This window comes from Balaenoptera borealis, assembly GCF_965194805.1.
Source record: "Balaenoptera borealis genome assembly, chromosome: 12".
Classification (NCBI taxonomy): domain Eukaryota; kingdom Metazoa; phylum Chordata; class Mammalia; order Artiodactyla; family Balaenopteridae; genus Balaenoptera; species Balaenoptera borealis.
The window spans coordinates 21,896,473-21,922,155 of NC_138869.1; the positions used below are offsets into that span (position 1 = coordinate 21,896,473).

Consider the following 25,683-nt stretch of genomic DNA (forward strand, 5'->3'; position numbering starts at 1 on the left):
TACTCGTTTGAGTTGTTCGTGCTGTCACTTGCAATCTGAAGAGATGTACAGAAATCGGTATCAGGCGTGGGGTGCGTCAATGGGGATGTGATGATTTAGTGATGAGGGTGATGTGAAATTTGACAGAGGGCGAAACAAGTAATGAGCAGGCTTCTAGGATAAGGCAGGGGGTGGGTTGGTGACACTGACTGACTTAGGGAACCAGGAAGGAGGAGAAGAAGGGGGAACCTTATGAGATCATGATCAAGGACAGGAGGGCTACTTGTAAGCTATGAAGAGCTAAAGGGCATGATAGGAATCAAACAGAAACAGGATAGCTTTGGGAATCGTGAAACTACTGAAGCCAGAGAGTTTCAAACTTTTCCACGTACGTTCCTCTAAAAAGACAAGGAAGGCAGAACTTCAGCATGTGGACCCTCTGGTAAGAAAACATCTGACCCCACGGCAGACTAATAAATAAAAATGCCATTTTTTCAATATGATACTTTTTAAGAAATCCATCAGCCATTTATTTACTGGAGGTAAGGGGGCCACAAACAAGGAATTTTTAGAATCTTGGAATTTCATGTTTTTGTGTTTATTGCTCACAACAATCTATGAGGAATCCTTGTCCTGTTCTAGTAAGTGGGAAGTCTGAAGCACAAAGATGGTCAAAACGGTTGCCTAGGTCACATGCAGGCAGAAAATGGTGGAACTAGGATTTAAAGTCAATGTTGTCTAAATATAGTACCTGACTCTCATATCTCACATAATAATTTGATGTGGGTTCCCAGTTATTCCAGAAAACCATATCCAAATACCTTAGCATTTTAAAAAGTTTTAAAATATGAGGAGGAAACTCAGATGAACAGAATACCTTGTGCTGATTTTTAAGAGTCTAGGGATTGGGGGATAAAACCCTTTATGTAGACTCAAAACCCTTGGTATGTTATTTTTGATTATGTTAGTAGCTAACAAGTCAGGTTCAATTTTGCTAAATAAAATATAAGAACGCAAGAACTAATTTCACATTTTCCAAATTTTCTTCATTGTATCTCAAACACCAGACACCTTTAAAACCAAATAACATAACTTATAGTGTGGTATTTTATAAACAAAGAAGATTTTTAATGATTTTTTAAAATAGGCTAAACTACTTGCTAAACCAAATATCTCTTTAATAGCTGGAAGGACTTAAATATTACTATTTAACATTATAAAATCTTAAACTTGAAATCTTACAAAAGAAAAGTAACACACTTCCAAAATAACACCAAAAGACAAGACTTTTTTAAAAGCTTTTAATTAAAAAAAAGTAAAACAGGAGATGGCATTTAAAAAGACAAGATAGTAATTAAATCATAATACTTATGTTCCTTTTAATTTGCTGTCATAATTCCTTTTCTTTGGAGTGTTCTTTCATATGCTCATTTCGTCCCAAAGAAAAATCACTAAAAAATAAGTTTTCCAACATAAAAAATGCATTCAGGTTCTCCTTGGGAGCTATAAACAATTGGTGCACTTTTCAGTGACAACACAAACATGTAAAACTGATGAAGCAGAAATTGCACCTGATTCTTACATGTTCATGCATATGGTGATACAAACAAAGTGCTTTATCTTGAAGACTCAAGAGAATATTTCCAGTTTTGACCTGTGAAAATTTCTCTGTTTGCCAGAGAAATCTCATCAGCTTTTTAAATGCCAGCACGGCAATTGTGAAATGATTTCACCTAAGGTGTCACCATCTATGATTCTTCAATTCACAGAGCACAATAGATGCTGGGTCTTTCTTTAAAAAGCACGTGAGGGGTGTGTGTGTGTGTGTGTGTGTGTGTCTGTACGTATTGTGTAAATTTTTTTTTAATTTTTGGAAAATTCTCATCATAAAGATTTGATTTTAGGATTAGAAGTTAGTTCTGCCTGCACAGGCATCCCCAAGTGCTCTGGCTCTGCTACTAATGCCAAGCATCTTGGTACCACTGAGAAGCTAACATCAAAACCAGGAAGGGAAAGGAAAGAATGGAAAAGAGGAAGATGAAAAAGTAGAAGAGAAACAAGGACATAAAAAAGCTTGCTTACCGTACTGATAAACGGGGATATAATGATTTGTACTCTCATGGCATTCAACATATTTCTGAATTCAACATATTTCTGAATTCAGTCATGAAATCATATTCATTTTGGTTTATCCAACACATGCGATTTATCTGTTTTGTATAAGTATCAGGCAATATTTATACATAACCCTAAATCTGTGTGTATGTTGTGGCATCTTCAGGGTAGGTTGGAGTGATTATTCCATTATTGGATCACTATTTTGTGACTGTGAATAAGGTTTTATACAGTTTGCTTGTTTTATAAACACCATAACTGCAATGAAATAAATATTCACAAACTTCTACAAGTCCGTATAAATATCCATTTCAATAATAAATTCAGTAGAAGTCACAACAATTTGCAGTGGAAACACTGAATATGGAATACACATTTCAAATAAATAGTTAAGCTTGGAGCAATATACCCTAAATGCTAAATTGTCTTGGAAGTTGAAAGAAAACTTAGATTTTCTAGCCAGTTAATTTTTCAAATACTGGAATTTCTGATGTAAGTCACAATTTCAGAGATTTATACTGGGAAAAGAAAAACTCAGCAAGAAAAATATGGTCAGCATTTCTAGTGACCCTGCTATTGAAAGTTCCAATATCCATGCACACAAAAATACTACACTTTGCTATTAGAAAGTGTTCTTTCATTCTCCAATGGAACTCTGTAGTCATGCCTTAAACAGAATTTTAAAGGAAACAAGGAGAGGACAGGAGAAGATAGAAGGACAGAAGAGACCCAGTCTCATGGTCGTCCCACAGATTCTATGTGCCACAGGGGGCAATGTAACCTTTGGCAAACTTCAGACCACAGACGGCATGTTTCAGGAGTCCACTGAATTAAAATTGTGGTTATCATATTTCAAAGGTGCTAATGTAGTAGTTTTCTGGAAATTATCAAAGGCAGAGAAAACACTGCCTCATGGCAACATCCTAACTATAAAAAATAATTAGCACTTTTTGGCATGGGGATTAGAAGATCAGAGTTTTTCTAAATTCTCCACCGAACTCACCTAACATTTCAGGATACAGCAAAGGAAATCCCAGGGAGAAAACCACACCAAATTCTAAGGTTTCACAGTCTCATAATGCATCATTCTAGAATGTTCTAGAGTTCTATCATTGCCCTTCGCTGGAAATCCTATTGTGCATCTTCAGACTAGAACGCACAATTGAGAGTTGTGGGTAAGCCTGACTCTCATAAAAGAAAAGGAATTGCTGTATGCCAAGTCTTTACAAGCAGATTTTTTGTGGGACTTGCCAAAAGAGGAAAGGAACTTCTTTAGGTCTGTGAGCCACCAGCAAATCTGAGTGACATCTGTGAGGTTTGCTGGCTGTGCTGAACAAGTAGAAAGAAAACTGTAATGGAAGTCAGGGGATCATCTTCACATCCTGGCTCTTTCACCAAAATCCTTTTTGTGGGATACAGAATGCATTTTCCCCGTCCAAAGCACAATCTCGAAATTCCCCCCACATGCTTTAGAAATCAAATAATGAATGATGTCACTTTCAGTGGTAAAATGAGGAAACATAAAATACAACAGCAAAGATAAGAGTTTTACACCATAATGGTAATTTCCCTTAACAAAAATAACAAACCACAGGTCACCCAACTTATCAAAAGGAAAGTACAGGTTATTACTCAACCATTTTAGATTTAAATTTGTTACTACCATAATGGTGCTGCATACTAATATTGATTGATACCTATATATTCTTTGGTAGTGCTGAGACTTTCATATATTTTTTCAGGGTAAGACTTTTTCTGCTGTTATAGAACCTATGCTATCCTACTGGATTCCAATATATCGGATACCATATTTGCATTACCAAAACAAAAATTTTCATTTTATACTTTCAGATCACTGTCTATATATGATGAAAAATATTTAATATTTTTGTTTTCAAAAATTTCTCTGTGAAACGGGATGTATCTTATACACATCTGTGTGTCTTAACAGAACAGTAATTATATGGAATATATTTGTTTCTTTGTATTACAATTTCCTTATTTGCCCAGTGGAGATGATACAGGCCCCTACTAAGTTCACTAAGTTGTTGCAAACATCAAGGAGATCATTTATGCACACATTTTTTGAGATAAATGAAGCATTATGCAAAATGCCCTTATGCTAATAGCAGCTACAGGAGCAACTAGGGATTAACTTTGATTCCTTTGGGGAAAGAATACCAAACATCCTCTACTGTAGCTAGGTGATAAGACACACTTTGGCTAGAGAAGAAAAAAAAAATTTGAGAGACCTTTCTAAGGCTGGTGGGAAGATGAATTTTCTTGCCAGTGGAATCCACTGAACAATTTATTTGTACACATTACATTCCAAGTCGGCCTTTAATTTCCACCTATTGCCCAAGAGTTTAAAGAGACAAGGCCACACCTACTAAAGTCAGAGATAAAATGCTTTTGTCTCTGGGTCAGCACAAAATCACATCTCTGCTAAACAGACCACTTAGGTTTAACACAATTACTGAATTTCCTTTCAGAAGATGTGGCTGCATAGACATGTCTTATGATTTGGAAAAATCTGAACAATTTTTCTTAAAAAACACCCCCAGATATGCTTCATCCTTTATCACTGCCCAATTAGCTAAAATCCGAATGCTTCTCCCCGATGTATTTTTTTGAAGTAGAAAAGGATAGCTGTATTGCTTTGCCAGGCAAAGGGGGATAGAGCAGGCTCCTGCCTTGAAAAACTATGTGTCCCCACCCCAGAGGATTTGATGAGGGGTTTTATAACAATGGTGAGGCGGGACATCTGACAAGATTAGGGTGTGAGCAGGGCTTGTGCTCCCTTAATCTCGTCTCACGTGGTCGGTGCCCTAATCTTGATCTCTGTCCCAGATGTATTTTAAATAAAGCGTTGTAGGCATCATCATTTTGTCTAAATTTTTAGTCTCCTACATAAAAATCTCAGCATAGGGTCCCACTTTCACTTAGACTACCTGTTTTAGATACATGTTTATACGATGGAAAAGACAAAGGCAAGTAAAAAAAAGGCTAGAAGGGACTACACTAAAATAAAAATCTTTTTCCCTGGTTGATAGGATTATGGCTAATCTCATCTTGATTTTGGTCCAATGATCTATATATTCTCTATAAGTTTTAAAAATTTGTTTTACAACAAGCATGTATTTCTTTTATAACAAAGGGTGGGGCTAACCCATTGCATAGAAAGAGTCTCAAGAAAAGTGGATAAAATGTGCCACATCAGATGCCACTGACATTGTCTCAGACACTTGGGAATCAGAAGGCTCACAAGAGTTCCTTTTCACAGCTAGCTCAACCTACTTCAACAATGTTAAGTGAGCAACAATATCATTTTTTTAAAAAAACAGAGAGATAAATAGCACTTTAGAAAAAAATTAAAGCATATTTCCATGCAGGGGCAACTGATTTAGCAACATTTAACAAGTCTTTTTAAACTCAGTTGTCATAGAGCACCATGAAATATTCACATAAAAGAGATGCAGGCAGCTTGAAGATGAGTATTTCCTCGTTCATGAGATGCCTAATTGACTTGCGACAATAGGAAATACTCAGCGCCTCTGGTTCGGGCCAACATGGATGATGACATGTTTCTCATAAGCCCTTTTCATGGTTTTCTCAATTTGCTTCAGAAAAACTTGTGGGATTCGTCCACATAAAGTGTGCACAGTCTCCAAAAACTTCAGCTGAAGAGGGTAATACATGGATTGAAAGAGATTGTCTTGAAAGGGAAACTGAAAGATGAGTTAAAAAAAAAAAAAAGAAAAGAAAAGTGTATTTTAGTTACTGAAATGCCATTTAAAACGCAAATAACTTACTGAGAAATGACACAGGGAATTACTGTAAGCATGCAGGCACAGCTTGGTACGTTTTTAGATACAGAGGAAGGGACCGCCGAGGACCGAGGTTCAAATCCTGATTCAAGGTTCAAATCCTGATTCAGTCCTGTGCAACCTCAGGCAATCACTTACCCTTTTGGGGCCTGTTTCTTTACTTCTTAAAAAAAAAAAAAAAAAAAAGATAATTTATTTGGGTTCTAAAAGCTCTTAAAATCTAAGAGTGAAGTATATTTCCCAGGACAGGATATTCTATAGCATGCTGTTGCCGAGTAGAAGCAAGACTCAAGTATAAACAACAAGGTCCTACTGTATAGCACAGGGAACTATGTTCAATATCCTGTGACAAACCCCATAATGGAAAAGAAGATGAAAAAGAATACATATATGTATAACTGAGTTACTTTGCTGTACAGAAGAAATTAACACAACATTGTAAATCAACTATACTTCAATAAAATTTTTTAAAAAGATTCAAGTAGATACTTGAAATCTACTAAAATAAAACACTGAATTGTTCATATATCTTGCCTTTGTAGCAATCTTAATGAAGGAACTATGGTAATCTCATGAAGTTCAGAGTTTAACAACAACTAGTGAAATGTATCATCAGTGAACTTTATTTTAGTAATTCAGGTACCAAATATTGGTTGTTGGTTTTTTCCCACTTAATATTGGACTTTAAAAAGAAATTATCTTGTTTTCCTATGGAATGTGTCTGTATTTCCCAAAATAAGTCTTTCAGACCACCTAATTATGAGCATGAGTCCAAGTTTTATTACAATCTTGTCGAAAGGGAAAAGGCCTCTAGTAGGTCAAGTCAAAGATTCATTGTTGGCAAGGACATTCTAAACAAAAAGACTAGAGAAAAAAACAGAAGGGAAATAAGAATGATGAAAAGTCAGATACTATTGCCTGACAGCAGAGTGGGTGGGTGTCTCGTTTCCTAGAACAAGTCTTAATCCCTTAAAGTTCATCAGAAATATTGCTTAAGCATGTTTATCAGAAACGTGAATTTCTTCCCAGAAGGAGATTACACATTATGTAATGCAAAAAAAGCGTTCTGTCCGAGACCATGTTTGGAACACTTTTTCCTTCACAGCACAATTTAGACCATTGATAAACTCCTTTTCATCACTGTATCCCCAGTGACAGGAACCGAATAGGTCAAAACCGTGGAGCCCTCCTTGATTCCTCTCTTTCCCCTACATCCTTCACCTGGTGCAACAGCCAAGTACCGTAAACTCTACCTCTACAGCACATCCCGAGTCCGGCCTCTCATCTTCCCGACACCACACAAGTGCACGCCAGCACCATCTCTCACCTGGAAGGCTGCAGTAAGTCTCACAGATAGCCTTTTTGTTTTCACTCTTGCAACCCCTGCACCAAGTTACCATGGAGGTATTTTTAAAGCATAAATCAGAGCACATCGTTTTCCTGCAGGGGCTTCCCGCTGCAATTAGAGTAAGATTCCAACCCCTCTCCTGTCCCCAAAGGTTCAATGTGACCTGGAACTCTCCCTGCTCATCTCCTCCTCTCTTCCCTTTTCTGTTCATTCTGGTTACTGTGGCCTCTTCCCTGTCGGTGGGCACACAAACTTACTCCCGACTCAGGGACTTTTCCCAGGTTATTTCTTCTACTTGGCAGGATCTCTCCCCAGATTGTCCCAGGGATCAAGGCTCAGGCTGGCAGAAGCCTCCCTGAGGACCCAAGCTCGTGAACCTTCCTCTCCATCCTGGATGCCCATCACCCTGCTCTGGTCACCTTTCAACCTTCCACTATCAGATAAGAGTTTTATTGATTTCTTGGTTTATGTGAGTACTGTCTGGCTCCTCACCCAGAATATACGCTTCATGAGGAGCGGGCTTTGTCAGTCTTGTTGACTTCTGAGTTCCCAGAACCTAGAATTGTTCCCGCATAAAATAGGCTCTTCAGAGATGATTGTTGAAAGAATTACTGGCAGAATGTCTGCCTCGTATATAATTTTCCTTGGGTCATGATGGGGGGAGATCACACTTACCCTTCACACAAACATACACACAGGGTTAGGGTATGTGAGTATGTGTGTTTGTGTGTGTGTGTGAGAGGGAGAGAGAGAGAGAGAAGGGGAGGGAAGAGAAGGAAGAGGGAGGGACAGGAGGAATATTTTCAGAGAGAGATAAAGGAAGAAAGAGACATACAGTGAAAGAGAGAGAGAGGAAAAATATTTATAGAGGGGAAGAGAGAGAGCAAGTGAGAAAATGTGGACAAGATAAGAAAAGAGTGTGAAACTTCTAATTATTGAGAACAACTCTATGTCGGGTGCTGTACTAAAAGTGTAAAAACAATCATTTTGCTGAATTCTCACAACACATTTTATGAGGTAGATAATATTATTATCCCCATTTCACAGATGAGGAAACTGAGGCTCAGTAAGTCAAGAGCACAGAGTTAATGACTAATCACCAGAAAGTGACAAAATTGGGACCTGAACCCAGGTCTGTCGAAGCCCAAAGCCAAGCCCTGACCCCACTGCACTGGGGTGCACAGTGGCGAGTGGAGAAATAGGTCTTTTATGATGAAGTCTGTCTATATTTACTCGAGTTTCAGGATGGGGTTAGTGATTGTCCTGATTGAAATGCATGAACGAAAACTGTCTTTTTAGTCCCGACTGAGGAAAATCAGTGAGTGTATTATGCAGGATCATTTATGAAACAGTTATTTGGCCCTCTTTCTGATCCACCCAGAAAACAAACAAGACCAATTGTAATTCTAGAACCGCAGTTGCTCAATCCCAGGCCAGATTACAGAACAACCTGGGGCATGGCTCTGATGTCCATGTCTGCTGCATTCTTATTTAACTTCCGTTTGTACTCCTGAATGGGTTTGCGCCTGGAGTCAGTGTTTGAATATCTAAATGTGATATCACTAAGTACAGAACAACTTTTCTGTGTAATTAAATCACCTGGCTTTTGAGAAACAACAGCAGGAATCCCAGGAGAAGAAAGAGGTGTTAGTTTATTGGCACATGAAATTCTTTCCCTCCACAGAAGACAATTCTGGGGATTCCAGAATTGGAATTCTCTGGGATTCTCCTTAGCAAAATGTGTACTTTCACACGTGCAAAAACGCATTACTATGTTGCAGGATTCACCCTCGCCTCACTCCTGCCAAATCCTTTTCATGAATCATGAAGGTTCCCAGATCCCCAAGGAAAAAACCCTCTAATAAAATCTACATGCCTTCTGTCAGGGGTTGGCAAATTTTTTCTGTAAAGGGCTAGATAGTAAGTATTTCAGACTCTGTGGGCCGTACAGTGTGTCACAGCTACTCATCTCTGCCTTTGTGGCATACCAGTGGCCACAGACAATACGTAACATGAACAGTTGTTGCTGTGTCCTGATAAGACTATATGAACAGAGAAATCTGAATTTCATAAAACTTTCCTGTGTTACGAAATATTCTTCTGTTCATTTTTTCCCCAACTATTTAAGAAACCATTCTTACCCCACACGGCTTACAAAAACAGGCCAGATTCGGCCCAATATTTGGCCCAAGTTGGCCGACCCCTACACTCTATGTTTCGGAATGAAAGTTTCAAAAGGGAAATCTCTGAAAGCAGCTGTTGCTGGTTCTGCCCCAGCAACTTCAAGGGGAAAGGCAATGTGGAAAGCAGTGTTTCCCAAAGTGAGGGATGCAGGTACCAGCAGGCAGCACTTGAGGTGTTATTAGGTGGTGAACCACAAAGCAAGGTCCTTTCGACCTTCCCAGTTACTGCAAGGAGACAGCTCACATAGGTCTTTAACTGCTCCTGCTAACCAACCTCCTCAAGGGAGTAAGAGGGGGCCTCAGCTCCAGGCCAGAATAGTTGGTGTGATCTTCACACTCAGCCAGAGGCAATTACAAGGCTGTCTGGCAGGTCTCAGGGGGGGAAAGCTGCCCTCCCAGACTTGGTGCATGGCAGCGAGCTGCAGTTTTCTTTGTGTGTATAAGCCACCCTGGCTTATACGCACGTCTGCATCCCTGCCCCAAGCACCTCCATGTGGAGGCCTCCTTTGGGAGGTGTGTGTGGGGGGGTACCTTTCTCCTCCTCCCCTCTTCCTTCCCTCTCCTCTTCCCCAAGGTTCATGGGTCCGTAAAGATGCAAAAGCCTTTTATTCAGGAGATATTCCTGCCTCCGTGCTGCAGCCACTTGACCCTCAGCCAGCATCCTTTGGTGTATAAAAATGGACCACCGAGAGCCGGTGCCTCTTCTTGCCTCTTGCTTGCACTGTGGCAGTCCATAAACAAAGACTTGATTGTCACTTTGGTTTGGCTCCTGGTCCTAACTCAGGAGTCCCCAGCTCCTGGTCCTTGAACTGGTACCGGTCTGCGGCCTGTTAGGAGCCGGGCCGCACAGCAGGAGGTGAGCGGCGGGCGAGCGAGCGAAGCTTCATCCACTGCTCCCCATCGCTGGCATTACCGCCTGAACCATCCCCCACGCCCTCCCACCCTCCCACCCCATCCGTGGAAAAATCGTCTTCCTTGTAACGCGTCCCTGGTGCCAAAAAGGTTGGGGACCGCTGTCCTAAATGACCACCTCGACACCTGCTTGTTCAATAGGGTGGAGTTGGCAATCAGGCAACACACTTAGCTTGAGCTGAATAATATTTTATTTTTATTGTATTACCTATATCCTAACCTCTGACCCTTTATTACGGCACATGGCACAGAGTTTCTCTCTTTTTTTTTTTTTTTTTTTTGCTTACTGTTCTCTTTTTTTTGGGGGGGAGGATTTTTTTTTTTTATTCAAACAGAAAGTCACAAAAATTATAATCATCCTCATCAGTTCACTCAGTCCCATGTAATTAATTTTTTTTTCATCTTGATCTTTTGTTAGCACTTTTATGAATTCATCAGTTTTCCATTAGAGTTCTGAAAATGCTTATTCATTCAGTTCAGCAGTATAGTCAGTTACCAAGGGTTTCCCTTTCTGATAGGACACTTCCTCCTTCAGCGAATTTATTTCAGAGAAAAAAAAATGAGTGACTTTCTTGGAAATATTAAGTCAAGAGTGGACAAAGTATAGTATCAGGTGGCAAGTGGATGGAGTGACATAGCGTGAGTGAGGTTGGGGAAAAGTGGTTAGAATTCAATGCTTCTGGGAATTATTTGGCCTTCAAAGGGACGGGTGACCAAAGCGCCTGCACTGCTTCATGCTGATAAGTACATGTCTGCTGAATGGGGGGTGAGAACACACTTACATCTCGGATTGCTTCATAGAGCGCTTTGAAAGTTGGCTGCTTCTCGTCATGGTAGACGCCTCGGTTCCCATGCAGGACAGACACGCCTTCCCGCTCGGCCGCTCTGCAATTGCTTCCGTACATGCAGTGATCAGGACGGTAGTTCCACTGGCAGGGGAACACGTACAGACACTCTGGTGGTGACAAGAGAAAGATATGTGTGTACAATCAGTGTCAGCGATGAAACCGTTTCCATAGACTGCACACCACACAGGATTTCAAAGTGCGTGACTGTGATTGTGACTTGTAGCTCAGATTTTACCACGTTTGTCGATATTCTGAGATCAGGAATTGAAGGAGCACGCATTAGTGATGTTGGAGGTTTTACCCCAAAGAGGGGGGCAATATAGCATCTTAGACAAGAAGGCAAATAAGGGCAGCAGACAGCCTGTATCAGAATCCCAACTCTGTCACTCAAAAACAGTGCAACCTGGGTCCAGTGACTTAACCGTCCCATGGTTCAATTTCCTCATCTGCAAGATGGATGTAACAGGATTGCCCTGTTATTTTGATGATTCAATTTTTAAAAAGCTCATGTAAAATGCACAGCAGAGTGACAAGCACACGGCGGTGGTCCATAGCATTAGCAGTTACAATCAACTCTTTGAAAAGGTTTTGTGAAATGGACCAACTTGAAAAATTAGAGCCAAGATTGAAGAAAAGGGGCTTCCCTGGTGGCGCAGTGGTTAAGAATCTGCCTGCCAATGCAGGGGGCACAGGTTCGAGCCCTGGTCCAGGAAGATCCCACATGCCCTGGAGCAACTAAGCCCGTGTGCCACAACTACTGAAGCCTGCGTGCCACAACTACTGATGCCCACGCGCCTAGAGCCCGTGCTCTGTGACAACAGAAGCCACTGCAATGAGAAGCCCGTGCACCGCCATGAAGAGTAGCCCCCGCTCGCCGTAACTTAAGAAAGCCCGTGTGCAGCAAAGAAGATCCAACGCAGCCAAAAATAAATAAATAGATAAATAAATACATAAATAAATTTATTTTAAAAAAAAAGATTGAAGCAAAGGTTCTTCTTCAGATTAAAAAGCAACCAACCAACAGAAACAAAGTGAAGGAAAAAACAACAAACAAAATACTACAATAGGAAAACAACAACAACAACAAAAAGCAACACAAAAAGAAGTCCCCCTGTCAAGGTGACTATGTACACTGTGGGTGAGCATGTGCACACGTGTCCTTGTGCGTGTTTGCATCTCTAAGCCAGTGGTTCTTAGCCAGGGGTGATGCTACCCTGCAGTCCCCCGGGACCACCTGGCGGTGTTTGGAGGGAGACATTGGTCGTCACACATGACGAGGCTGTTACTGGCATCTAGTGGGTAGAGGCCAGGGATGCTGTAAATATCCTCAGTGAACAGCAAGCCCCACCACTGTAGTAGTGCCAAGGTCGAGAAACTCTGCTCTAATCCTGATGGACTCAGTAAATTTCCTCTTGGTGACTAGGGATTATAAAATCAGCAATAAGCTCATAACCCCTGAGCTTCCCAGCTCCTCCTTCCTGGTGCCTTTAAGGCCCGGGGCTAGAGGAGGATGGATCAAAGTTCTCTGCAAACGTGTGCCACTGGCCATGAGAAAGGCCCCGTGTGACAGCACAGAAGGCTTAGAGGAAATCAACTACCAGTGTCAGAAGAGCATCATAAAGATGTGCTTGTTGGTTGGGTTGATGGCATTCCCTTCTCATGGAAAGGACCCCTGCTTAGAGGTTATTTACAGAAACTTTCGAGATGGAAAGCAAAGAATGAAGACATCATCGGGCATCCCCTCTGGCAGACAGTGTGTAATATTTCTACCACTCAGAAATTACATGCCACTGGGGAATTCCCCGGCAGTCCAGGGGTTAGGACTTGGAGCTTTCACTGCCGAGGGCGCAGGTTCAATCCCTGGTCGTGGAACTAAGATCCCGCAAGCCGCGTGGCGCGGCCAAAAAAACAAAACAAAACATAAAACTCACAGACTGCTGTGACATCCACGCACCCTCTAATTCCTAACTGTTCACAACACACTATGAGATTTTCCTTTTCTTGGGAGAACTCCATTCCACCAGGATGTTTCCCTTACTTGCATTCACCTCCACGCTTGCGCATACACAATCCACAGCTGGGAGAGACCGGTGCTCATCATGAAGTTACACTATCAAGGTCTGAATCCCAACTCCTCTATTAGTTGTGTGACTTTTCTGCATTTCAGTGCAGAGGGTGGATGTGAGGACAGTGGGAGTGAAAATATCTAAACATGCTTTTGTGCTTCTGAACTGTGACCTGACCCCAGCCCAATAGCTGCCTTTTTTTAATCCAATGAGTCACTTCACTCCTTTCTGATACCTGCCCGGCCATTTGGATTTGCAGTCCCTGCTTAAGCACCTGCCAGTATTCTCTGCTGACTGAACTGCCCTAGACACTACCTCTGTTTTTGTAAACGCACGGATTGATGGAATCAACAAATATTTATCAAATGCCTGCTATGTGTACAGGTCCTGCCTTCATGGAGTTTAAGATTGGTGATGAAGGTTTTTTCCTCTTCCTAAGTAGTTTAAGGACTCCACTACAAAAAGAAAACTTTTCCTCTCTTTGCAGCCTCCTTAGAGGACCGAGCCCAATGAGGGCATCACTCAAAGGCAAAACACAAAGACACAGAGTCTAAACAATATGTTACTAAATAACTGATGGATCACTGAAGAAATCAAATAGGAAATAAAAAAATACCGGAGACAAATAACAATGAAAACATGACAATCCAAAACCTATGGGATGCAGCAAAAGCAGTTCTAAGAGGGAAGTTTACAACAATACAACCCCATCTCAAGAAACAAGAAACATCTCAAATAAACAACCTAGGGCTTCCCTGGTGGTGCAGTGGTTGAGAATCTGCCTGCCAATGCAGGGGACACGGGTTCGAGCCCTGGTCTGGGAAGATCCCACATGCCGCGGAGCAACTAGGCCCGTGAGCCACAACTACTGAGCCTGTGCATCTGGAGCCTGTGCTCCGCAACAAGAGAGGCCGCGATAGTGAGAGGCCCACGCACCGTGATGAAGAGTGGCCCCTGCTTGCCACAACTAGAGAAAGCCCTTGCACAGAAACGAAGACCCAACACAGCCAAAAATAAATAATAAATTAAAAATAAATAAATAAATAAATAAACAACCTAACCTTACACCTAAAGCAATTAGAGAAAGAAGAACAAAAAACCCCAAAGTTAGCAGAAGGAAAGAAATCATAAAGATCAGATCAGAAATAAATGAAAAAGAAATGAAGGAAACGATAGCAAAGATCAGTAAAACTAAAAGCTGGTCCTTTGAGAAGATAAACAAAACATAAACCATTAGCCAGACTCATCAAGAAAAAAAGGGAGAAGACTCAAATCAATAAAATTGGAAATGAAAAAGGAGAAGTTACAGTGGACACCACAGAAATACAAAGGATCATAAAAGACTACTACAAGCAACTATATACCAATTAATGGACAAATTCTTCGAAAGGACAAATTCTTCCAAGACTGAACCAGGAAGAAATAGAAACTATGAACAGACCAACCACAAGTACTGAAATCGAAACTGTGATTAAAAAATCTTCCAACAAACGAAAGTCCAGGACCAGATGGCTTCATAGGCGAATTCTGTCAAACATTTAGTGAAGAGTTAACACCTACTTTACTGAAATTCTTCCGAAAGCCTTTGTAATAAGACAGGTAGGTTCAAAGTTGGCTCCCACCACCTCCTAGTTCTAAAAACTTGGGTGAGTTGCTGAAACCCTTGGCCTCAGTTTAGAAGCACTAAAGAGAAGTTAAATGATGCAGATTTGAATCCCAGTTCTACCATGTGTTAGCCATGACCTAACAGCAGAGTGGCTAAGGAGCAAGCTTTAGAATCAAGCTGTTGGGTTTCAGTACAGAACTCTGCCATTAGTTGCATGAACTCAAGCAAATTACATGATTTTTCTGGGCCTCAGTTTCATTATCTGTAAAAGGGGGAAGAATTGTAAATATCACTTGTAGGATTTGGGGAAGTACTAAATGAGTTCATATCTAGAAGTACTTGGAACAGTGCTTGCTGCACATAGAAGGTACACCCCGTAAATGTAAGCTGTAATCATTACTATTATCATTGCTATTGCCATAACAAGAACTATTGCATTAGGCTACTAGAAGGATAAAACAAGATAACTTAAATGGAATGAGCCTGGCATCCTTCCGGACACATAGCACATTGGTGGTAAATGTTTTACAGCAATTGCCTCTAGACATGCAGGTGGCCAGACTTTCTTAACCTTTTATGAGTCACAGATCTCTCTGAGAATCTAATGAAAGCTTTAAACTCTGTCTTTGGAAAAATATATGAAGAATATCTGCTTACAAATTTAGGGGTTTGTAGATTTCCTGAAGATAAGCTAGGAACCACAGCTACTGAATATCACACGTGAAATTCGGTCCCAGACAGAATTCAATTCACGTGTTTACCTTCCCTTCAGAATTTTCCAGAGGAAGAAATGCGAAGTACCGTGAGAATAGAATTGAAACAAGTATTTGTTCACTGCAATGCAAGGCATTGGTGTCACTGGGTGATAAGGCACTGCCCCTGCCCTTGGAGAATTTATACTCTTCTAAGGGAGATAGTACAGAAATGAACATTTTTTTATTAGAGTTTATAGAAAGGAAGGCATTTTTGGTAAAGCTTTACTTAAACTTAGACTTATATAGTAAGGATAAGATTCTGACAGTTAGAAATAGAAGCCTGGAAGAGCATTTGAGGAGGAGAAAATGGCCTGATCATGGCGAAGAGTTTGGAAATCAGAGTGTGTTTTAGAAAAGATAAAGCATTTAATTTTGGGGGGGCAAACTCGATTTCTTCAAAGAGGTAAGATAATGGTAGGAAAGTTGTTATATAAATAGACTGCTTTGCCCTAAAATACTCAAGAAATATAAATCTATATTACGTTGCAAATAATCAACTTTGATTCTAGCAGGTGAGGCAAAAAATTTTTTTTTTCCTTTGGAAAGAGAGGAGGTAGCTCAAAAAGTCAGAGGGAAAGCTGAATTGGGGCAGGAAGTGGGGTGGCTCCTGGGATCTGGTGTGGGGACTAATTACTGTCAGCTTCTCGGCATTGCTGCCAGGATGAGCCAGCCTTGCCTACTTTCTGCTCTTGGATTCCCAGACTCAGGTTCCCAGGAGATGGTCTGACTGGTTAAGTGCGAGTCAGGGGCGGGCGGGGCTCTAAGACTGCATGCAATGGGGGAAGAGTAATTCCCCTGAGAAAACTGCGTGCTGTTACTAAAAGAAAGGGCAATCAAGAGTGCACAGGTGGACATTTAGATGAACCTATTTGCAGGGCAGGAATAGAGCCGCAGGCGTAGAGAACGGACGTGTGGACACAGAGGGGAAGGGTAGGGTGGGATGAAGTGGGAGATTAGGTCTGACATAAATACACTACCATGTGTAAAATAGATAGCTAGTGGGAACCTGCTGTATACATATAGCTGATTCACTTCATTGTACAGCAGAAACTAACACGACATTGTAAAGCAATTATACTCCAATAAAAAGAAAAAAGAGTGCATAGGTGAAAATAACAGATGTGCCTTTTCATTCACAGATACATTTGGTGTGGGTTACATTGCGAAATCTCCTTCTCCATGGGGTGAAGGAGGAGGAGAGGGGCTACACCAGCACCCTGGGCTGGGCTGAAGATGGAAAACCTCTGTAGAGCAGCTGATGAACACGTAGTGTGGATTAATGATGGTTATTTGGCACACGATGAATAACTATACTGAAACGAATCTAGTTTAAGCAAGATTATCATGGCTGTCAAAATCTAATGTTTAAAAATGACAGCACGGTGAAATGTGCAGGTTATTTTTTTCTGCTGCTGAGGAAATAATACAGCGAATGGTTTTTAAATTCCAAATCCCCAAAGCCTCAAAACACTGCAATTTATTAAAAAAATTTTTTTCAAGCCAATCTCTCTTCAAACCCTGGGTCTTTGCTATTTTTCCTCTCCATTTTACGTAGATAAAGCAGCTCATGAATTGATTATTTATGAGTCTGAAATCCCTTAGTGATCCTTTTCCGGAGTCTATGTTTATTTCCAGAGCCTCCTAACTACTTGCAAAGTACTGTGTGAATTGATTGTTCCTTACATTTCTGATCATTTCCTACTCTTGGGGTCTCTAAGATTATGGAATAGTTTATGTCTGATCATTTTAACTTCCTGGTGGAATAGGCTTGCTACTTACTTAACTACACTATATCAACAGAACGGAGGCTGTTTGCACGACTCATAGCGTTTTGTTTGTTCTGCTTTGTTTTTTAACGTCTCATTCTGGAACTGAGCTTTCCCAGTCTCCTCTTCTTCCTTCTTCCAGAATGTACCTTGTTCCAGAAAAGGGCAATTCATTCCTCCAAGAAGATGTCTCTGATCACACAATTTAAAGATGGAACCCTTGACAGTTCCATCAGCCTTGACAGTGGCTCTCTCAACCCCTTATTTGTTTCCTTCATAGCACTGATCACAATTTGTGATTTTGAATGACTCATTGTTACTCTTTGGAAGTTGACCTCTCCCAATACAAGGTAGGTTTTGTAAAAGTAGAGACTCTGTCTCCTCTGTATGCCACCATATCCCCACTGCCTAGCCCTGTGGCTGGCACCTAGTAGGTAGGTGCTCACTGAATGAACAGGAGAATCAAAGCATAGACGTTCCTCTACCCTCTCTACCTTTCCCCTTTCTCTGCTTTCTCCCTCTCCTTTCTCTCCCCAACATCCCTTCCTCTCACTTTCCTGGCTGCGCTCTTTCTCTTCCATTTCCTTCCTTCTTCCATTCCAGTCTCTTAATCCCATTCCTCCAACCAGCCAACACCTCTGAAGATCAACTCCAGTTAAGGCATTAACCCTCACACTGGAATCACTCAATGAAGACAAAGTAGACGTAACCCCTTCTCACAAGGACCCTACGATCTTCATTCTTGAGCTTCGTATCAGAGCTCATGAACTTCTCAGACTCCCAAAACAATGATCTGTTTCCAGTTTTCCAGGACAGTCCTAAAACCAAATAATTGGACCTGTCCACCCCAAAACACATTCACAACTACCAGCTGCTGGAAGCTTTTGGTGAGGTGAGTATATAGTGTGGTTGCACACCCAGGCAGGATGAGAACAAGGCCTGGCAGGGCCTCTGAAGAGGCCTGTTCCATGTGACTGTGTGTCCTGCTCTCTGCGGCCCCAGCAAACCCTCCCGACTCCCTAGTATCACGTTCAACTCATGGACGATCTATGTACATTCCATGTGCGTTTCAGCTCTTCTCTCTCTTCGTGGACGGAGCCCTAGTGCTTCTCCTCTGGCTGGATGCCCTGCCTTGTCATCTATACTCGGCTGGTTTCATTTCTTCCCCTGGCCACCCCCACTTTTCTAGAAATTGCTTTGAAAGAAGGGACAGACCTCGGTGGTCATGTTTGAGAGAGGAAAATGCCACGTGATCTTGCTATTCTGGCCCCTGAGGACCAGATCAAGGGTGGTCTCCCCATCAAAAGAGAACCGGTTCATAGCTGGGCTGGGAATCAGTTAATAGGCTGGGACAGGCCAACCCTCCGTCCCCCCTCTCTCTCTTACCTTCAAGAATCCGAATTAAGAAACCTAGTCAACCCATCATCATTGGCATGGGCTTGTAAGGTTGTGTTGACTTGGGGTTGGGCCATGTACATGCAGACATTATTGCTGGACAGACGGAATGGAATCAGATGGGCATGGAGAGAAGCAACACAACAGACACCATGAGGACTCTGAGGGATGAAGAAATGAGCTTTGATCCTGAGCAGCTGCCCAGAGATGGTTCTCATGAGGCCTGGCATGATCTGACCCATGTGTTCATGGGACTGGCACCTGGACCTTTACTTAGCTGGTCTGAGTTAAGTTTTATTCCCTGCAACCTAAGCGCATGAATCCAAGCATATCTTTCTACATAGCCTTCTCTTTTAGCCCTTGTCAAATCTACCCTTTCTACGGAAGTCTGCTCTTGACTCAAATTCACCTGTAAATATGTGAGTTCAGTCTTTCACCCCTTGAAGAAGCTGCCGTGGCTCACCTGCCAGGAAATGTCCCGTGGGATGAGCTACCTGCATGTCCCCCATGGGCTTCAGCTGTCTTCTTGTGAGTCAGTCTAGTACCCAGCAGAGCAATTACACATCCACAGGCATTTACTATCTAATTATAGAAAGAGTTTTAAAACATTTTTAAGCTAATGGCTTTTAAACACATTTTAAAAGCGATGGGATTGGCTACGAGAGGCTATAATAATAAAAACATTCTAGATATGGGCTTGGGTTTTGTGTGTATTGCTTCACCAATGGCAACCCAAAGAATCATAACAATAAGCATGTTTATCTCCTGAGTCATGGCCAATTTTCTCTCTCTCCTTTCCAGGGATAAAGGTGACACACTTTTTTTTTTTTTCAAATATAGTTAGTTCTGGTTTATAGAAAATGCTCTCAATCAATATAAACAAAGAAAAACCTTTCAATGTGATGGATATCACTGGATTTCAGGTCAAAGAGCTCATGTTTGATAAAGTACCTGGATAAAGTATGAAAGATCAAAGGCAGGCCATACAAAGAACAATCAAGGAATTACCTAATACTCACTGACCTAAAGTTAGGAAACTCGGTTATTTACTTGCTACTGCTCAGACTCAAGATTTGGAACAACTTCATAATTATTTTATAATATCCTTGTACTCAGTGGACCTAAGATGGGCAGTGTGACGCCATTAAACTCAGCTGGTTTTCAGCCCTAATTAAAGACAAGGGGCTCGCATCTAATGGCAGAGCTGCTTGCGACCGTCTTTGAGTGTTATTTACTCACTGATCACGTCCTCAAATAATCTGCAACAGGCTAAGAGGATTTCTAGGGAGGCAACTATGCGAATGTTTTGAATTCCTCAGTTTGGGAATATGGACAGATAGGCTTATGGAAGAGAGTTTAAGCCACACAACACAGAGGAAAAAATGCAATATTTAAAGGGCAGAAATAATGCGGGAGAGAGAGACACATTTGGGGATACCTGCCCAGCTCTCTAGAATTCCCCCTTCTCTGGGACCTTCCCCTCACCCCCAAAGACACGGGGCCACAGTTGGAGTGGCCTGGGTTTGTGCCCCTGCTCTGGCACTCATTAGCTATACCACAAATTATTTAACTCTCTTTCCCTTGGTACCTTTGTCTATAAAATGGGGATTCTATTCTCAGGGTTGTTGTGAGGATTAAATAAGAAAATGCTTAGAACAGCACCTGACACTCAGAAAATAATCCATGTCAGCCATGATTCCTTAGCTCCATGCTCCTGGCCTAGGGGACCCACACTGCCAACATCTGATTTCTCCCCCAGGAATTTGGAACTGGGATGAAGTTAGTCTTTCCATGTGGCTGGACGTGGAGCATGAAACCTTGGTACTTTGCTTTGAGCACAGAATGAGAACCTTCAAAGAGAGGAATACACAGTCTCACCAGGAGAAGCAAAGTCCAACCTGGGTTCTTCATCCTTTTCCCTCTCCTGCTTTAGGTCCTGGGCCCAGCCTGCTGGCCTTTCTGCCCTAGGTTTCTACAGGACACCAGTTTGCTTATTAAAAAAAAGTATCCTTTGTGCTTAGACTAGCTCCAGGGACCTTTTATTTGTAGCCAAGAGTCCTACTCAGTATAACTACACCTAGAAAAAAAGATGAAATCCGCTTTAGAAGAAAAAGGAGGGGCAGACTTTCAAATCCCCATTGATCCCTGTTGCTATCAAAGTGAAATGGATTAAAACATGCCACAAACGAACAGCCAACACATCCCCTTCATCAAATGAATTAGTATTGGGACTCTTTGCCAGAAATGCACCCCGTTCCATAACAACCTGCTTTCTTTCTTTTCCAGGATTTGCTCCTTTTTGATCCAAGGGCGTGTGAGATTAGGTTTTATTTCAGAATTTTGTTAAAAAACAAAAAAAAAGGTACATACACAGAAGTCTTTATAAACAGGAGTCTCTAGTTCAGGATTTTTAAAGACACAGGAGAGGCCTGAGGAGGTTGGGGTGAAGAGTGCTTTTTTCCCTAGAGATCTTTCTCAAAGAGAAAACATGGTTTTGGTTTTAATACCATTAAATAAGGTTGTAGCAAAGATGAAAGAAAAGAAGGAAAATTTTTAGCTTTAGGTGTCAATACAAAAACACAGACCAGAAATATACATCTCCTTTCCTTCCCCAACTACCCAAACACTGACTTAACAATATAAGAAGAATTTCTTTAGCCCTAGGTGAAAAGAAAGAGGGATGTGGGAATCCAAGTCCTTCTTCTAGACCCTTTTAACCCTGAACAAGTCACTTTATTGTAAGGATCCCAAGAATCAATTCCCTTCAATCTAGCAATTGTTCAGGCTATGGCGGGCCTCATGCCTAGATTATAATGTTTTCATTTAGTCCTGTGCCGCCCATTGATTTTGCCTGTACTTCTTGGAAGAATGGCGCGGCAAAACCTAAAAGATATTCTTGAAAAACGGAGCCCAGTGTCGGGGGTTTCAACATTTGGCCTTTTGTGTCAGCAGCGAGAGGACCGCCCGCGTGAGACCCTGGGGAGGGGGTGGGGTGGGCGATGAAAAGGCACCCTTTGCAGGGGACACAGGCACAATTCAGGCTTCGCCAATGCAGCCCAGGCTGGAATGTGCTCTGTGGGGCGAGGTGGGCGGACTCCTCCAAGAACTGCATTCTTGAAAGAGAACCTACCTGGGTTGAAATAAAAAATAATATTTAATAAGTCCTGGTCTCCCCACGTGATGGCATTCTTGTACTTCTGGTACAGAGGGTACAGCATGTCCTCCCAAGCCAAGCCTGTTGGAATCATGCTGTTCTGGAAAAGAGAAAACCATCAGAGCGGCTAAGGCACGGCAAATACATCTCATCCACTGAGAATCAATGTACAGGGACAGGTTCTCCCCTTCACCGCCCCGCTCCCCAGAATGAAAATGAAATCAGCAGAGGAGGGGACCTGTTGGCCTCAAGGCATAGGACAAAGCAGAACTAGGGCTAGCGATTACAGGTGTACACATGGATGGTAGATGGACCAGAAACTGGCAGTTGGGCCTATGGCTTCTGCTCAGAAAATCATGCCCCATGTGGCGGAGGGATAAATCAGGAGCTTGGGATGAACATACACACACTAGTGTATATAGGATAGATAACCAACAAGGACCTACTGTAGAGCATAGGGAACTCTACTCAATATTCTGTAATGGCCTATATGGGTAAAGAATCTGAAAAAGAGTGGATATACATATTCACTTTGCTGTACACCTGAAACTAACACAACATTGTAAATCAGCTACACTCCAATAAAATTTTTTTTAATTATTTACTTTTAAGACAAAAGCAACATATTCAGACTAAATATTCAAACAGCACACAAAGAAGTAAAAAGTAAAAATATTTTTCCTCCTGCCTCCTGCAATTCCCATTCCCACTTTCCCTAGATGTATCCACAATTAATGACCAGTCTCTTAGATACTCTTCTGGAAGTTTCTCAGGCATAAAAGGGATCACCTCTATGGCATCATGCTCTGTTGCATTTAATTTTTTCACTTAATATTTTTTAGAGCTCTTATCTCACTTATAGATTTGATCTAATTCTTTTTAATAGGAGGATAATTTCTTTGACTTGTTCTCTACTGATGTTCACTTAGGTTCTTCCAGTTTTTTGCTAGGATAAAAGACAAGGCCATGAACAGCCTTGTACGTTTATCTCTGTACATTTACATAAATATATCCCTAGGGTAACTCCAAAAAGTTTTCCAGGGTTTTTGAAGCCTGGGATACACAGAGCGTTTAAACATGCAATTCAGAAATGCAACATAATATTCCCCAATAGTAACTCTGCTGAACAGTTTAAATTCCATTATCATCTGGAATTTTCCTAAGCCAACAAATATTCCATAACTCTCCAAATACTCTTCTCTTCCCTGGCTTCTTCCATTCTCACCTGCAAGCCAGCTACTTCTAAAATCAATACACTGACACTCCTGGAATGTCACTGTTGAGGAGACAAAATCCCAATGTTTAAACAAGGAAATATAACATACTTCCTTACCTTGAACTGGGCACTTCTTATCCGAGTTAAGTTCATCAGCATGACTCCTGAGTTAACTCCCGCGGAGCCATAGAAAGGGTGCCGAGCAAAGCGGCTGTACCAGCCGATCTTGGGGATTTCATGCTCGGGGGCCATGGCCGCAAGCTGTGTGGAATTAAATTGCCTCAGAAGCTTCCAGATGTCATCAACAGGTCTCAGAAAGAGAACATCGGTGTCTACGTAGAGGAGGGAGTCCACATCTTTTAAAATCACCTTTGTGTGTATTGGGTGAGGAGGGAGAAAACAAGAAACAAAGGAAGTGGCCTGATAAGTCAACGCTGCCAATGATTTTGTTGATTAATGTTAATTCTAGAAAGGGTCTCACTCTTAGCTTCCATTCCTCCCTTCTCCTTGGACTTCAGGGATAAGGGTCAGTCAAAGGGTAGAGACTCAAAGGAAGATCCATCTTGATTCAGACTGGTCCAATTCCAGGACCCTGGACTATATTTGGTAAGGGTTGAAGGTCACAAGGAATGAAAACATTAGCAAATGACTGTGGCTTTCTTCTCCTCCATCCTCCAATAAGGCCATCTGTCTTTCTCGGTTTTTTCTTGGAAAAGCTAGGGCCAGCATTAGACTACTTGAAGTGGACAATCCGTAGATTAGCTCATGCCAGGCTTTAGGGTAAATACTCTGTCTCTGGATCCATTTCTTTTAGTGTTGATGGATATGGCTCTGCATCTTTTTGAAACAGTATTTTCAGCTAAGATTTAGACTTGGAAATAGGCAAAACAAGTCACTGGCCAGCTTTGTCTGCAAGGATTGGCAAACGTTTTTCTCTAAAGGGCCAGAGAGTAAATATTTTAGGCTCTGTTGCAGCTACTTAACTGCTGTTAGCATAAAAGCAGCCATGGACAATATATAAACAAATGAGCATGGGTGGTTCCAATAAAACTATTTAGAGACAATAAAACTGGAATTTCATTTAATCTTCAGATGTCACAAAGCCTCCTTCTTTTGATTTTTTTCAACCATCTGAAATGTAAAAGCCACTCTTGACTCAAAGGCTGTGGTTTGTCAACCTCTGTTGTAGATCATTCAAGCCAGCCACCTTAAGTAAATAAGTTTTGCTATGCTAAATGCTTAGTTTACCAGAATTTTGCCCTGGGGTTTGAGACTTTAAAGTCATAGTGAGTAATAGAGTTATTTGCCTTGTTTTGCCATTGTTCCCCCAATTTAGAGGTAGCTGAACCAAAGAAGAATCGTCATCCTAAAACCACAACAACACTTGTTATGGACTGAATGTGTCTTTACAAAATGCATATGTTGAAGCCCTAACTCCCCAATGTGAGGGTATTTGGAGATGGGGTCTTTGGGAAGTAATTAGGGTTAGATGAGGTCCTGAGGGTGGAACCCTCAAGATGGGATTCATGTCCTCATTAAAAGAGACACCAGACAGCTTGCTCTCATTCTCTCTCTGTCTCTCTCTCTGTCTCTCTCTCTCTGTCTCTCTGCCACATTAGAACATAGTGAGAAGGCAGCAGTCTGCATGCCAGGGAGAGTGTCCTCACCAGAACCCAACCATGTCAGCACCCTAATCTCAGACTTCTAGCCTCCAGAACTATAAGAAAATAAATTTCTGTGGTTTAAGCCATCCAGTTACGGTATTTTGTTATGGCAAGTTAAGACACCACTCCATTGAGATCCTAATATTTAAAACTGATGAACATGGGCACTGTATGATACAGGCATCATGGGGATTTCAGTCTTGAATAATTTCAAAACTTACATGATTAACTGCAGGATTTATCTTTCCTTCCTCATCTACTAGAGGAATAGAATTTACAAATCAATAAAATGAAATAAAAAAAATAATGATCATCTACCATATCATAAAAGAAGACATCCGTCTTAACAGTTTAAAGATCCTAATTCCAGAATTAGGATGAATGCTTTAAAATGAACACACAAACTTAAACAAACATCTACCACACTACACTTATTTTTTCTTATTTAACCATGGACAGGTAAAAACTTTGCCACAGATTGGCACCAGTCTGCTGAGTTGTTTTCTTTTTAAATCACAACTCCAGAGCACTGTGGAAGAAGGGCAAACTCTCTACAAAAGTAATAGTAAATTATACAATCATGATGCAAGTTACTTATCACATGTAAATACAATTTTGATGTTTTGCATGCTCAAGACCATCCAAAGAACTCAACATCCTGCCAATCCTATTTTACTGGGAAGAAAAACTAATGCACAGAAAAGTGTTCTGCCCAAGTTAACGTGTCAAATAATGCTAACAGTCGCTGGATTTGGGGCTAATAAAGTTGCAACACGGTAAAGTCACTTTCTAGAATGTGTTTAAGGAAATGAGAGACTGCACAGTGTTTCACTAAAAAGCTAATTTAGA

The 25,683-nt window shown here is 41.3% G+C and overlaps 1 protein-coding gene across 4 annotated transcripts in view; it reads right to left on the bottom strand.

The window, feature by feature from the left end:
• LOC309607542 (glucoside xylosyltransferase 2) overlaps nucleotides 1-25,683 on the bottom strand; it is a 153,778-nt gene that overhangs the window by 71,548 nt on the left and 56,547 nt on the right. For 3 of the 4 annotated variants that reach the window (XM_082346173.1, XM_082346174.1, XM_082346175.1), the window contains exons 4-6: nucleotides 23,288-23,539; nucleotides 21,931-22,054; nucleotides 11,147-11,319 (exon numbers count right to left, since the gene is read on the bottom strand). In XM_082346173.1, coding sequence (XP_082202299.1) covers nucleotides 11,147-11,319; nucleotides 21,931-22,054; nucleotides 23,288-23,539 — 549 coding nt within the window. Of the gene's footprint in view, nucleotides 1-2,378; nucleotides 5,823-11,146; nucleotides 11,320-21,930; nucleotides 22,055-23,287; nucleotides 23,540-25,683 lie in introns of those variants that run through there. The other variant, XM_082346176.1, reaches the window with a different exon arrangement.